This window comes from Oncorhynchus mykiss, chromosome Y (genome assembly GCF_013265735.2).
Source record: "Oncorhynchus mykiss isolate Arlee chromosome Y, USDA_OmykA_1.1, whole genome shotgun sequence".
Lineage (NCBI taxonomy): Eukaryota > Metazoa > Chordata > Actinopteri > Salmoniformes > Salmonidae > Oncorhynchus > Oncorhynchus mykiss.
The window spans coordinates 9525123-9537299 of record NC_048593.1 but is presented as its reverse complement, the minus strand read 5'-3'; the positions used below and the strand labels follow the sequence as shown (position 1 = coordinate 9537299).

At 44.7% G+C, this 12177-nt stretch overlaps 1 protein-coding gene across 2 annotated transcripts in view; it reads left to right on the top strand.

The window, feature by feature from the left end:
* The window catches only part of lamc3 (laminin, gamma 3), a 250542-nt gene that overhangs the window by 223609 nt on the left and 14756 nt on the right, over positions 1–12177 (top strand). For both annotated transcript variants that reach the window (XM_021590591.2, XM_021590589.2), the window contains 7 exons: positions 2205–2393; positions 3404–3649; positions 6812–6965; positions 7126–7268; positions 7525–7703; positions 10454–10634; positions 11579–11805. In XM_021590591.2, coding sequence (XP_021446266.2) covers positions 2205–2393; positions 3404–3649; positions 6812–6965; positions 7126–7268; positions 7525–7703; positions 10454–10634; positions 11579–11805 — 1319 coding nt within the window. The remainder of the gene's footprint in view (positions 1–2204; positions 2394–3403; positions 3650–6811; positions 6966–7125; positions 7269–7524; positions 7704–10453; positions 10635–11578; positions 11806–12177) is intronic.

Here is a 12177-nt window from a genome sequence, read left to right as displayed (position 1 = left end):
TTAAATTACTCATCAATCCAAGGGGATTTAACCGTTTTTACAGTCATTTTCTTAATGGGTGCGTGCTTATTATAACTGGAATAAGTAGTTCCATAAATACATCAAGTGCATCGTCTGGTTGCTCCTCACTACACACCACAGACCAGCAAATATTCTTTACATCATCAACATATGAATCACTACAAAACTTATTGTATGACCTCGTGTATGACCTCTAGCCACCTTGCTTCTACACCTACATTGCTTGCTGTTTGGGGTTTTAGGCTGGGTTTCTGTACAGCTGATGTAAGAGGGGCTTGATAAGTACATTTGATTGATTGATTGACCTCTTATACACATTATTAGGCCCAGCCTTTGGAACTTTGGTTCTCCTAGATATGGCTATTATATTGTGATCACTACATCCTATGGATTTGGGTACTGCTTTAAAGCAAATATCTGCAGCATGAGTAAAGATGTGATCAGTACATGTTGATGATATAATTCCTGTGCTGTTTGCAACTACCTTGGTAAGTTGACTGACAACCTGATCACGGGTGCAGGCACTGGTTACAGTCTGAAGTTTTTTCCTGAGTGGGCAGCTTGATGATAGCCAGTCAATATTTAAATCACTCATAAAATATGTTTCTGAGGTGATATCACATACATTATCAAGCATTTCACACACATTATCCAGATACTGACTGTTAGCACTTGGTGGTCTAAAGCAGCTTCCCACACTAATGGGCTTTAGGTGAGGCAGATGAACCTGTAGCCATATTACGTTAACAGTATTTAACATTAGATCGTCTCTAATCTTTACAGGAATGTGGTTCTGAATATAGACTGCACCACCGCCTCCGTTGGCACTTCCGTCTTTTCAGTAGATGTTATAACCATGTATTGCTACCACTGTATCATCAAAGTTTCTATCGAAGTGAGTTTCAGAGATATATGAACGTCATCTGTTACAAGAAAGTTATTGACTTTATGGTCCCTGTTACATATGTTAATATGGGCTATTTTTAGCCGTTTTCTGGGTTATTCAATGTTTGACCAAATATTTGTTTGATACCTGAAGGGGTCCTAAAATTCCAAATTAAGTAGCTAAATGATACTTGGTTTGACCATCTTAAAACAATTCCATATGTTATCCCCAGCTTAGACTCTTAATGATTTGAATCGTGAACATAACTATTCACATAATTGCAATTGTGAAGTGAAGTTTGATTAGGTTTATATTGAATTGTAGGCCTAGTTATTTTTTACTTACGTTTGGGTTTGGAGAGTGTTTATTATTCAAACTATGATTCTCCATCATAACGAGCATATTTAACAGTTACAACTCCGTGGCTAATTATCCCAGCAAACAGAGAGAATAACTAGATGAGTGGTCAAAAGTTCATAAAATCAATTTCTATGGAAACCAGATGTATTATATATGTGAAGAGCTGTAGCTACATGCGTAAAGCCCAGAGTTGTTTTCCCTGAGGCTCTATAAGACATATGGATTTAACAGTCTGTTTTTAGGACATAATACATATGGTAATCTCTCACTTGGGGTGAATTAGTTAACTTCTTGAAGGTCTTTCTGTCTGAATCCAGCTCTTATTTTTCCCAAAGCAATTACAGTGAATTTAGACCAGTTATTTCTGCACTCTCTCTCTCTCTCCGGTGGAGGACTGGGTTTCAGTATTGGCTGTTTCCTCTTATTGTTCTCTCGTTCTGCTGTGCCTGTGTGGAGAGCAAAGTGTATGGTGCAGACAGCTGGCTAGAGACAGAGACACAGCGCACTCTGCTGGTGGTAAGGGGAACTCTACTCACTGTGGCCTGGATCTGTCAGAGGAGAAAATCAATACAGCATCCATCCTCCTGTGTGTGTGTGTGTGTGTGTGTGTGTGTGTGTGTGTGTGTGTGTGTGTGTGTGTGTGTGTGTGTGTGTGTGTGCACATGTTCAGGTTCGCACTAGCTTGTGCCTGTGAAAAAGGGAGAGAATGAAAGTGGAGTGAGTGAGTGAGGTGAGAGAGGGAGGTGGATGGGTAGCTGGGTACCTTCAAGTGTATTGAATAGTTGCTGCTTTCCCACTCACAAGTACCACCAGTCTCAGTCACATGTCTCAGAGTCATTCATCTGTGTCTGCTACTGAGATTCAGTATGATGGTCCTGTGTGCGCTTTAGTGAGTTGTAACGTTCTACGTCTCTCCTTCTCTCTCTACCCCACGCAGGTGTGTGTGAGTGTGCAGATTTCACCACAGGACCAACCTGCGAGCGCTGCCTGGATGGTTACTATGGTAACGCGTTGATTGGCACGACCAACGACTGTCAAACTTGCCCCTGCCCGGACCACACCAGCTGTGCTCAAATTATGGAGATTGGGGACGTGGTCTGTACCAACTGCCCTTCAGGACAGAGGGGTGAGATGAATTACTGTTACTGTTAGATTACTGTTAGATGTCTGGTAATGGAAACAAACCATGCCATTCCCCCAACCTGGGTTGGATCCCAAATGTCACCTCATCAAGGGGGGGGGCAAAGTACGGCCCGCGGGCCGTATCCCACCCGACCTGACCAATCTGGCCCGCGAGACTTCATTTTATTAAATAATAATAATAACAATAATTTGTGGTATCCAATTGGTAGTTACAGTCCTGTCCCATCGCTGCAACTCCCATACGGACTCGGGACAGGAGATGGTCGATAGCCATGCGTCCTCCGAAAGACGACTCAGCCAAGCAGCACTGCTTCTTGACACAATGCCCGCTTAACCCGGAAGCCACCACAGGAGTCGCTAGAGCACGATGGGACAAGGAAATCTCGGCTTGCCAAACCCTCTCCTAACCCGGACGACGCTGGGCCAATTGTGAACCTTGTCATGGGGTCTCCCAGTCACGGGCCAGCTGTGACACAGCCAGGATCAAACCCAGGTCTATAGTGACGCCTCAAGCACTGACGCAGCGGTCTAAGGCACTGCATCACACTCTGCATCACACCCCCGCAAATTGATTAACAAACAATTGGTCCGACCAAAAAATGCATCCCTCCGTTGTATTTCAAAACCTTTGAGCAAAAATGTTTGCCCACCCCTGCCCTATATAGTAGGGAATAGGGTGCCATTTGGGACACAACCTTGAAGTTCATTGTTTGCTCAGTGGAGCGGATTTCCACAAATTGGATTTATAAAAACCTTGCTGGTGATAGCTAACTGTTCTCGCTGTCTTGATAAAATTGATCTTGATCCTAGCATGTGTAGAGCACAGTGTGTGAATGAAAACATATTCCCTTGTCGGGTTGGGATCGTTTATTCATTACAAGAATTTCATATATGTCACTGAATTTGAAGTTTGTCTGAAAAATATTGATTTAGGTTGAAATTAGAATGGCCACCGAAACCCCACACACAAACATAAACATCGTCTCTGCTCAGGAACCAGGTGTGAGTTGTGTGAGGACGGTTTCCACGGCGACCCCCTGGGCCGTTCTGGGCTGGTTCGGCAGTGTGAGCGGTGCGACTGTAACGGTAACGTGGACCCCAACGCGCTGGGCGTGTGTGATCACATGACGGGCCGCTGCTTCAAGTGTCTGGGACACACCGAGGGAGACCACTGTCAACGTTGTCGACGCGGTTACTATGGAGATGCCATGGACCGGACGATGGCCAGGAAGTGCAAACGTGAGTGTGTGAACTTGGGAAGAGTGTATATAGGTTTGGGTTACTGTGACATAGGTTTTTTAATTAAGGAGAAATACAAAATTAAAAATGTAGAATGTATTGACAATGAATGTATTTCAACGTGTTATATAATTTGTTCGTGTGCATCAATGTGTGTCTGTGTATATGTGCCCTTTATGTGTGGATTTATAGTGAGCTTTTCTTGAGGGTTTAACAAGTTATTTTCTCATACTGTACTATTGACTTGACTTCAGCAAGTCTCAGTAAAAATTATTCTTCGTAAAAGTTAGAGCGTGAGAGTTGTGGTTAAAAGTGCCATTAGGAACTCCACAGTTGTTGTAAAGTGAGAGAACATTTTCTTTACTCTCTCTCTCTCTCTCTCTCTCTCTCTCTCTCTCTCTCTCTCTCTCTCTCTCTCTCTCTCTCTCTCTCTCTCTCTCTCTCTCTCTCTCTCTCTCTCTCTCTCTCTCTCTCTCTCTCTCTCTCTCTCTCTCTCTCTCTCTCTCTCTCTCTCTCTCTCTCTCTCTCTCTCTCTCTCTCTCTCTCTCTCTCTCTCTCTCTCTCTCTCTCTCTCTCTCTCTCTCTCTCTCTCTCTCTCTCTCTCTCTCTCTCTCTCTCTCTCTCTCTCTCTCTCTCTCGCTCTCTCTCTCTCTCTCTCTCTCTGAGTGAATAGAAGTCATAGACCTACAAGGAAATAGTGTCAGTTGAACGTAGTTCAGAGAAAGAAGCGGAGAGCAGTCTGACATTCCAACTACAGTACTTTGTCTCCATTACAATGTATGAATAGAAAGAGAAAAGTTTCAACTTTAAATACACTTTTTTTTCTCCTGATATACATGAAGGGCATTGGAGGATTTAAATACTGCAGATGTATGAGAGCGAAAACGATAAAAAGAGAAAGCTAAATACTGCAAGAAACGACAGAGAAAAATAGAGCCACAGAGATGGAGAGAGATATAGGCAGTGATAGGAATAGAGACACAAAGAGCGAGAAAGAGAGAGAGAGAGAGAGGGATGTACGTAATGTCTTTGTCCCCCAGAAGTACCTGAGCTGTTCCATCTATAACCCCAGGGCTGAGCAGAGTTTGCTTCATAAATAGCACCCTATTCGCTACATAGTGCACTACAAAAGTAGAGGGAATAAGGTGCCATTTGGAATGCACACAAATATGACAGTGGTGAGGGAGAAGCCCATGAGTCTCCCTGAGTCTCACTCTGCTGTCTCCCTCACTGAGTTACACACACACACACACACACACACACACACACACACACACACACACACACACACACACACACACACACACACAGGGAAACACTGAGTTACACACACACACACACACACACACACACTCAGGCTCAGGCTCAGGGAAATACAGCTGCCCCACAGACACCTCACAGATAAACGGCCTGCTCTGCCTCTGCATTGTTCCAGCTCACATACAGCCAGGCACACAGACCAGACAAGACACACCCTACAAAGAGAAGGATTGTTGTACTTTATTCCTGTCTAGACTATGAACCTCAGAGGATTCTCTCTCCAGATGAAATCCTGCAACTAGTGAGGTCTGGCCGCCCGACAACCCTGTGCGCTCAACCCCATCCCCTCCTCCCGTCTCCCATTCATCACTTCCATCAACTCATCCCTGACCACTGGCTGCGTCCCCTGCCTGAATCGCTCCCCTGAATTGCTGAATCGCTCTCCTCGACTCCTTTGTCATCAAAAACTACAGACCAGTATCCCTTATTTTCTTTCCAAAACACTTGAGGGTGCTGTCTCTGACCAACTCTCTCGCTATCACTCTCAGAAGGACCTTCTTGACCCTAACCCATCAGTCTTCAAGACAGGGCACTCAACCGAGACTGCTCTTTTGTGTGTCACGGAGGCTCACCCCACTGTCAAAGCTAACATTCTCTCCTCTGTTCTCATCCTAGATCTATCTGCTGCCTTTGACACTGTGAACTGTCAGATCCTCCTCTCCACCCTCTCAGGGCTGGGCGTCTAAGGCTCTGCACACTTTTGGATTGCATCCGTCACCTGGTAGGCCACTCCTACCAGGTGACGTAGAGAGGATTTGTCTCTACATCACATACTCTCACTACTGGTGTCCCCCAGGGCTTGGTTCTAGTCCCTCTCCTCTTCTATCTATACACCAAGTCACTCGGCTCCGTCATATCCTCATATGTTCTCTCTTATCATTGCTATGCACATGACACTCAACTACTTTTATCCTTCCCCCTTCTGACACCCAGGTGGCAACACGCATCTCTGCGTTCCTGGCAGATATCTTAGCTTGTATGTCGGCCCACCACCTCAAGCTCAACCTCGACAAGACGGAGCTGCTCTTCCTTCCGGGGAAGGCCTGACCGTTCAAGACCTCTCCATCACTGTTGACAACTCAACGGTGTCCCCTACCCAGTGTACAAAGAAACTTGGCATGACCCTGGACAAAACCCTGTCGTTCTCTGCAAACAAAAGCAGTGACTCGCTCCTGCAGGTTCATGCTCTATAAACATTTGTAGAGTACAACCCTAACTTAAACAAGGAGTGGCTAAGGTCCTTATCCAGTCACTGTCACTCGCTGTTGGCTGCCTGCCTTGTGCTAAACCTTCCCAAGTTCTCCCATGTCACCCCGCTCCTCTGCACACTCCACTGGCTTCCAGTCGAAGCTCAGAACCACTAAAAGACCATGGTACTTGCGTACGGAGCAGCAAGTTGAACTGCCCCTCCATACCTTCAAGCTATGCTTAAACCTTAAACCCCAACCCGAGAACTCAGTTCTGCCACCTCTGACAAAAATGAAAAACGTAAATGTAGAATAGAGTGAAGGGATAGATTAGAAGATAAAGTGAATGGATTGAAGATCGAGTGAATGGATAGAGGGTGGGAAATAAATGATCACAGCAGTGTCTGCAACATTGATATAGGGATAAGATTCAGTGTTTTGTCAGGCTTGTCACAGACATTTTTTATACTGTGTTTAATTATTGTAATTTTTCTGTGATGGATATGATTCATGTCACTTTTTGGAGACTGTTTGAATTGTGTTCTGTTTTGTACTGTATGTGTGTGTGTTTAGGCCACCGTACTTTTTGATACTGTATTTGATGTGAGGTTGCGTGGTTGATGTGTGGTTGACATGTGGTTGTGTCTTCACCCAGCCTGCGACTGCAGTCCTGCAGGGACTTCTGGGTTGTTGGAGGACTGTGACCCCCAGACCGGAAGTTGTCAGTGCCTTAGTCATGTGACCGGGGGAGACTGTGGCCAGTGCTCAGTCGGCTTCTTCAACCTGCAGCCTGGAGTAGGCTGTGAGAGGTACAGGGATTTCTCCAGGGATTCCGCACTAATCTATATGGATTAGAATAGTCCTTTCATTTACATGTTTCTGACTCTATACTTTCTACTGTAGTTCTGTTTTGTCTCGTTAATAATTATTACTGTACGTGAATCACTTTTTACTTTGACTGTTTCTAAGGTGCAACTGTAACCCCATTGGCTCGTCTTCCGCGGGGTGCCACCCAATCACAGGGCAGTGTGTGTGTCAGACGGGACTGGAGGGGCGGCTGTGCAGCACCTGTCGTATGGGCTTCTTTGGTTTCTCCTCACAAGGCTGCAGAGGTAGCTACAGTAGCCTATACTGTGATTGGGTCTAGAAGTCCCTGTGTGTCAAATACTAAGACAGGCCAAAATATCTGCTAAATCAAGTAATTCTGATAACAATAAGTTTTAAAAAATGCAAAACGCAAGCATGGAATTTTCGAATGCTTCCATTGTTTCACCCCTCTCTGACATTCATGTCCCCTGCCCCCTCTCCACCCCTGCCTCCCTCTGTCCACCTGTACCCTGTCCACTCCCCCTCCTCTGTCCCTCTCAGCCTGTAACTGCGACCCTATGGGTTCCCGCTCCATGCAGTGCCACACCAACGGCACCTGTCCCTGCCGCCAGGGCTTCGTGGGGTACAAGTGTGACCAGTGTGAGCTCAACTACTTCCACAACAGAGCCACGCACCAGTGTGAAGAGTGCCCCGTCTGCTACGGGCTAGTCAAGGAGGAGGTAAGAGTGTGCGCGTGCCTTCGTAAGGCTGTCAGTCTCTCCATCTTCTTCTCTGTGTCAGTTTGCCTCCTTTTTTTTGCCAGAATCCCTATCCGTCTGTTTCCCAGTCTGCTTCTCAGCCTGTCTGTGGGGTAAATCTCCATAGGTAATTGGTGCTGTTATTAACCCATCACCACTGCATAATGTCATTTGCTCCAAAACAAAAGTCAGCTATTCAAACTCCTACCCAATAATATCTTTGTAGTCTAACAATCGTGGCCATCTGGCCTCCTTATTTAAACAACTAAGGTAAGTTAACAGTCAGACTGAAGTCAATGTGAAGATACAGAAATAGACCAGGTGCGTCCCAAATTGAACCCTAATCCCAATACAGTGCACTACATTTGGCCAGAAAAGTAGTGAACTGCACTATATAGGGAGCCTTATGTTCTAAACGCTATACAGTGTCTTTTCTCTGCAGGCAAAGCCAATAGCAGAGTTTGGTACTTTCCATACATATGCTTGTTCTTGCTGAAGTGGTTTGTTTTTTTCTCTAGCAAACAATTCGTGTACCTGGGAAAGACTGCTGTGATTTCCACAGCGTTAGCAATTCAGAGGAAACCGGGGTCCGGTCTGCTCAGAGCCCATAAAACGACTCTGCTCTACCTACCAGTCTCTTTCTCTCATCTCTTTCTCTCTACCATGCAGTCTCTTTTTCTCACATCTCTTCATCTCTCGCTCTCATATCTCACCTCTGGCTCTTTTCTACACACCTTCCTCCCTTCTAAAGACAGGAGAGAAAAAGGAGGGGGGGTGGATAGAATGTAACCATAGGGGGAGCACTACAGTATAGAAAATGGGGGAGAAATCCTTTTGTTACAGTATGTTCCTTTTGTTCATGTACGTTTCAAAAACAGCAACTGGAAGATACCATATTGTGTTGTGTGTGTGGAGTTATTGTTGCTCTTATCGTAATATAATAACAGATTTTACCTCTGGGTGGACTGAAGTGTCCAAATTACAGGTTTTTAAAGTGAATGTGGGTGAGTGTCCACCAAGGAGAGTGAAAGAGAAGTGGTATTATAAATGCTCTCTCCACCTACAGATGTACTATCTTCATTTGACCAATTTCTCACAGCAGACAAATAATCCTGCAGCAACAGGACATGTGAATTATTATGTGGATTATAATTATAAAGGACATGTTTATAGGGATTGATGCATTTTTGGGAAGGGCAAATCCACAAAAAAATGTATGTGAAAATTACAATCTTTTGAAGCCTTTTTAAACGTTGAATTCACCGCAAATGGCATTTTCTGCTGCACAGGACAATTCTCTGCGACAACAGAGTGATCAAATTAAGATAGGACATCTGTACCTCCTCACCTGTTCGTGTTTAGCAGCGACACACACTCACACACACACACAGGTTGAGCCTGCTAATTGCCTACTCCAAAAACGGATGGCTCCCCAGCCAGTAATATGCCTTTGTCATAGAGGCCTGGAAGCTCATGCAAAAGCAAGGTCCACTTAAGAATTGACAACCAATGTATGAAACTGTGCTTAGGGTTGAGCTTGCCCTGCTCCCACTGCACAGAGAGTATTGCTTTTAAAATGTACAATCGGTTTCACGTTAAGATAGACAATCTACTCTTAACGTAGATGTTTATCTCTGTGTTTTGAATGAGATTGAATACGCTTGTCACGCCCTGGTCAAAGTATTTTGTGTTTTCTTTATTATTTTGGTCAGGCCAGGGTGTGACATGGGTTTATTTATGTGGTGTGTTTTGTCTTGGGGTTTTAGTAGGTAGTGGGATTGTGGCTTAGTGGGGTTCTCTAGCAAAGTCTATGGCTGTCTGAATTGGTTCTCAATCAGAGGCAGGTGATTATCGTTGTCTGATTGGGAACCATATTTAGGCAGCCATATTCTTTGAGTGTTTTGTGGGTGATTGTTCCTGTCTCTGTGTTTGTTGTCACCAGATAGGCTGTATAGGTTTTCACGTTACTTTTTTGTATTGTTCGTGTTTCGTCTTTATTAAAGATGTATCGAATCAACCACGCTGCATTTTGGTCCGACTCTCTTTCAACCAAAGAAAACCGTAACAACGCTGTAAATATGGCTGGGTGTGATTTTGTTTTTGGCCACTGTGGGATCATGTTGTCATCTGCTTTCAATGACAATCTCGTGTTGAAAAAAGTCCATCGCAGCCATTTTGTTTTATTTCAATATCTAATCACTTCTGGGTAACAATTAAGTTGTGTTCAATTAAAATGTCAAAATATGAAAGACATATCTTCTTAGCAAAGAGCAATTTCTCAATCAAGAACTTTGCTCGGACAGTCTGGGTGTGGTCTTAGTGGGGAGGGGACAATTGAAAACTAGCTGTTGTTGGCAGAGAGGTGTGGAACTCTTTCCTGTTGGTCTATTACTAATTTACAAGCTGAAATTCCAGGTGTTTTTTTCAAACAGCTCTAACACTAAAAGGGCAGTATCATAATTTTCAACATTTTACCGTATTATTACAACATCAGTGTGGAAATATGTATAAAACACAGGAAATCAAGTTTTTGACTGCACTGGGCCTTTAAAAGTGTGTACACCTATACAAAACCTTTCCAGATCCTGGATCTGAGAGGAAACCTTATCTTTTTTTCATTACACACTTTGGGAGCAGCATACCAGAGTGCATATTTGTATTTGTATTCTCATCATTGACAATCTCCCCCACCAAACCTCCATTGTTTGGTGTTCTGGTGTTTTCCCATACAGGCAGGGAAGCTGAAGGCACGGCTGCAGGATTTGGAGAAGCTCCTGGCACGCTTCGACTGCCGGAATGGCTCCGGACGCCAGCATCACGTGCGCGAGTATCACGTGCGCCAGCATCACGAGCGTGGCCATCAGGGGGAGGACAGCCTGCCCAATGCGCTGGAGGACTTCCTGGCTATACAAGGTAAACAATCAGCACCCCACCCACTCACTCATTCCACTCGATCAATCAGAAAACTCTGTGACAGTTTGTTATTCTCAACCAACCAGTCAGGAAATCGGAAATCCCTGTTCAGCTAGACATGGTTAAAGATATAACCCAACATAATGGGATAGAACGAGACTGAATCAGCAGTCAACCAGCCTAACAATCATCTCTCCACAATTAACGGAATTTTGCATTATTTTATGAGCAGAGGGGGGGGGGGGGGGGGGAGTACCATAAAAGGCTTACAGGTTCATTGATATGGACAGAATGGAGGCTGAGTCCCAACAATACAGAACAAGGCAGGCAGGGCTGTGTATGGGCAACTTAATCCCTATTTGTATGACAGAGATGCAGAAAGCACATCCTTTAATCCCTGTATTATGATTAAAGCTATAATCAGGATTATGGCAGTCCAACCGCTGCCCACCCTACTTTGGAACGCCACTAGTCTTCGTTGGTGGGACATTCTGCTCTGTGCGGTCCAATAACGCTAGGCTAGGAGTGGGGACTCTGTGTGGAGAACCGAGACAGAACAGTGTACACACAGACAAACACACGCACACAGACACAGTTTATCATCTCACAGAGCGAACAAAGCGGTAATGACCCTCCTCTCACAAATAGACCCAGAATGTCACATTAGCTAGGCGCACGGCAGTTAACATTATGAGACGACAATAAAACCAGAACAACAACCAAAGGCACCTGGACTCACTGTGCAGTGAGTTCAGTCTAAGAATTTACAATATGCAGGTCATGATAAAATGTAACGGTTCCACTACAAATCACACTACAAAGGGGTTGGCAGGCCTTGTGTCCCAAATAACAATACTACTGAAATGGAATCCAAAGGATCCATTTACTGATCCATGCTGTGTATTTTGAAGTTTGCTCACATCTGTTTCTTTGATTCCCCGCAGAGGCAAAAGAAGCCTTTGTCAAACAGTTTGCTCTCCTGGAGACATCTACACACACTCTCTCAGCTCAGCTGCACACTGTTGCCACCGCTTTGAACTGTAGCGCCAGCATGGAGGAAGAGCAGGAGGAAGGGTGGAGAACATTGTGCAGGACCCTTGCTGACTCTGTGTCCGTGATTAGAAGTGCACGGACCCAGCTGACGCAGGCAACTCTGGACCTGGACAACATGGTCAGTGGGACATTCACATTTACTCTTTACTCATTTACACCGTCTCTGTCCCAAATGGCACCCCATTCCCTGCATAGTGCACTACTTTCGACCAATGACATGGGCCCTGGTCAAAAAAAAGAGAGGAAAGAAGTGCACTATGTAGGGAACAGGGAGCCATTTGGGACACAACCACTGTCTCTGACTCATCAATGACTGCTGTTGAGTCTGTCATTTGAAGTATTCATAAATTAATGCCGAACAAAACTCTAAACGTGTTGGTCCCATGTTTCAGGAGCTGAAATAAAATATCCCAGAAATGTTCAATACGCTCTCAAATTGTGTGCTCAATTTTCTGTTTGAGAGCATTTCTCTTTCGCCAAGATAATCCAT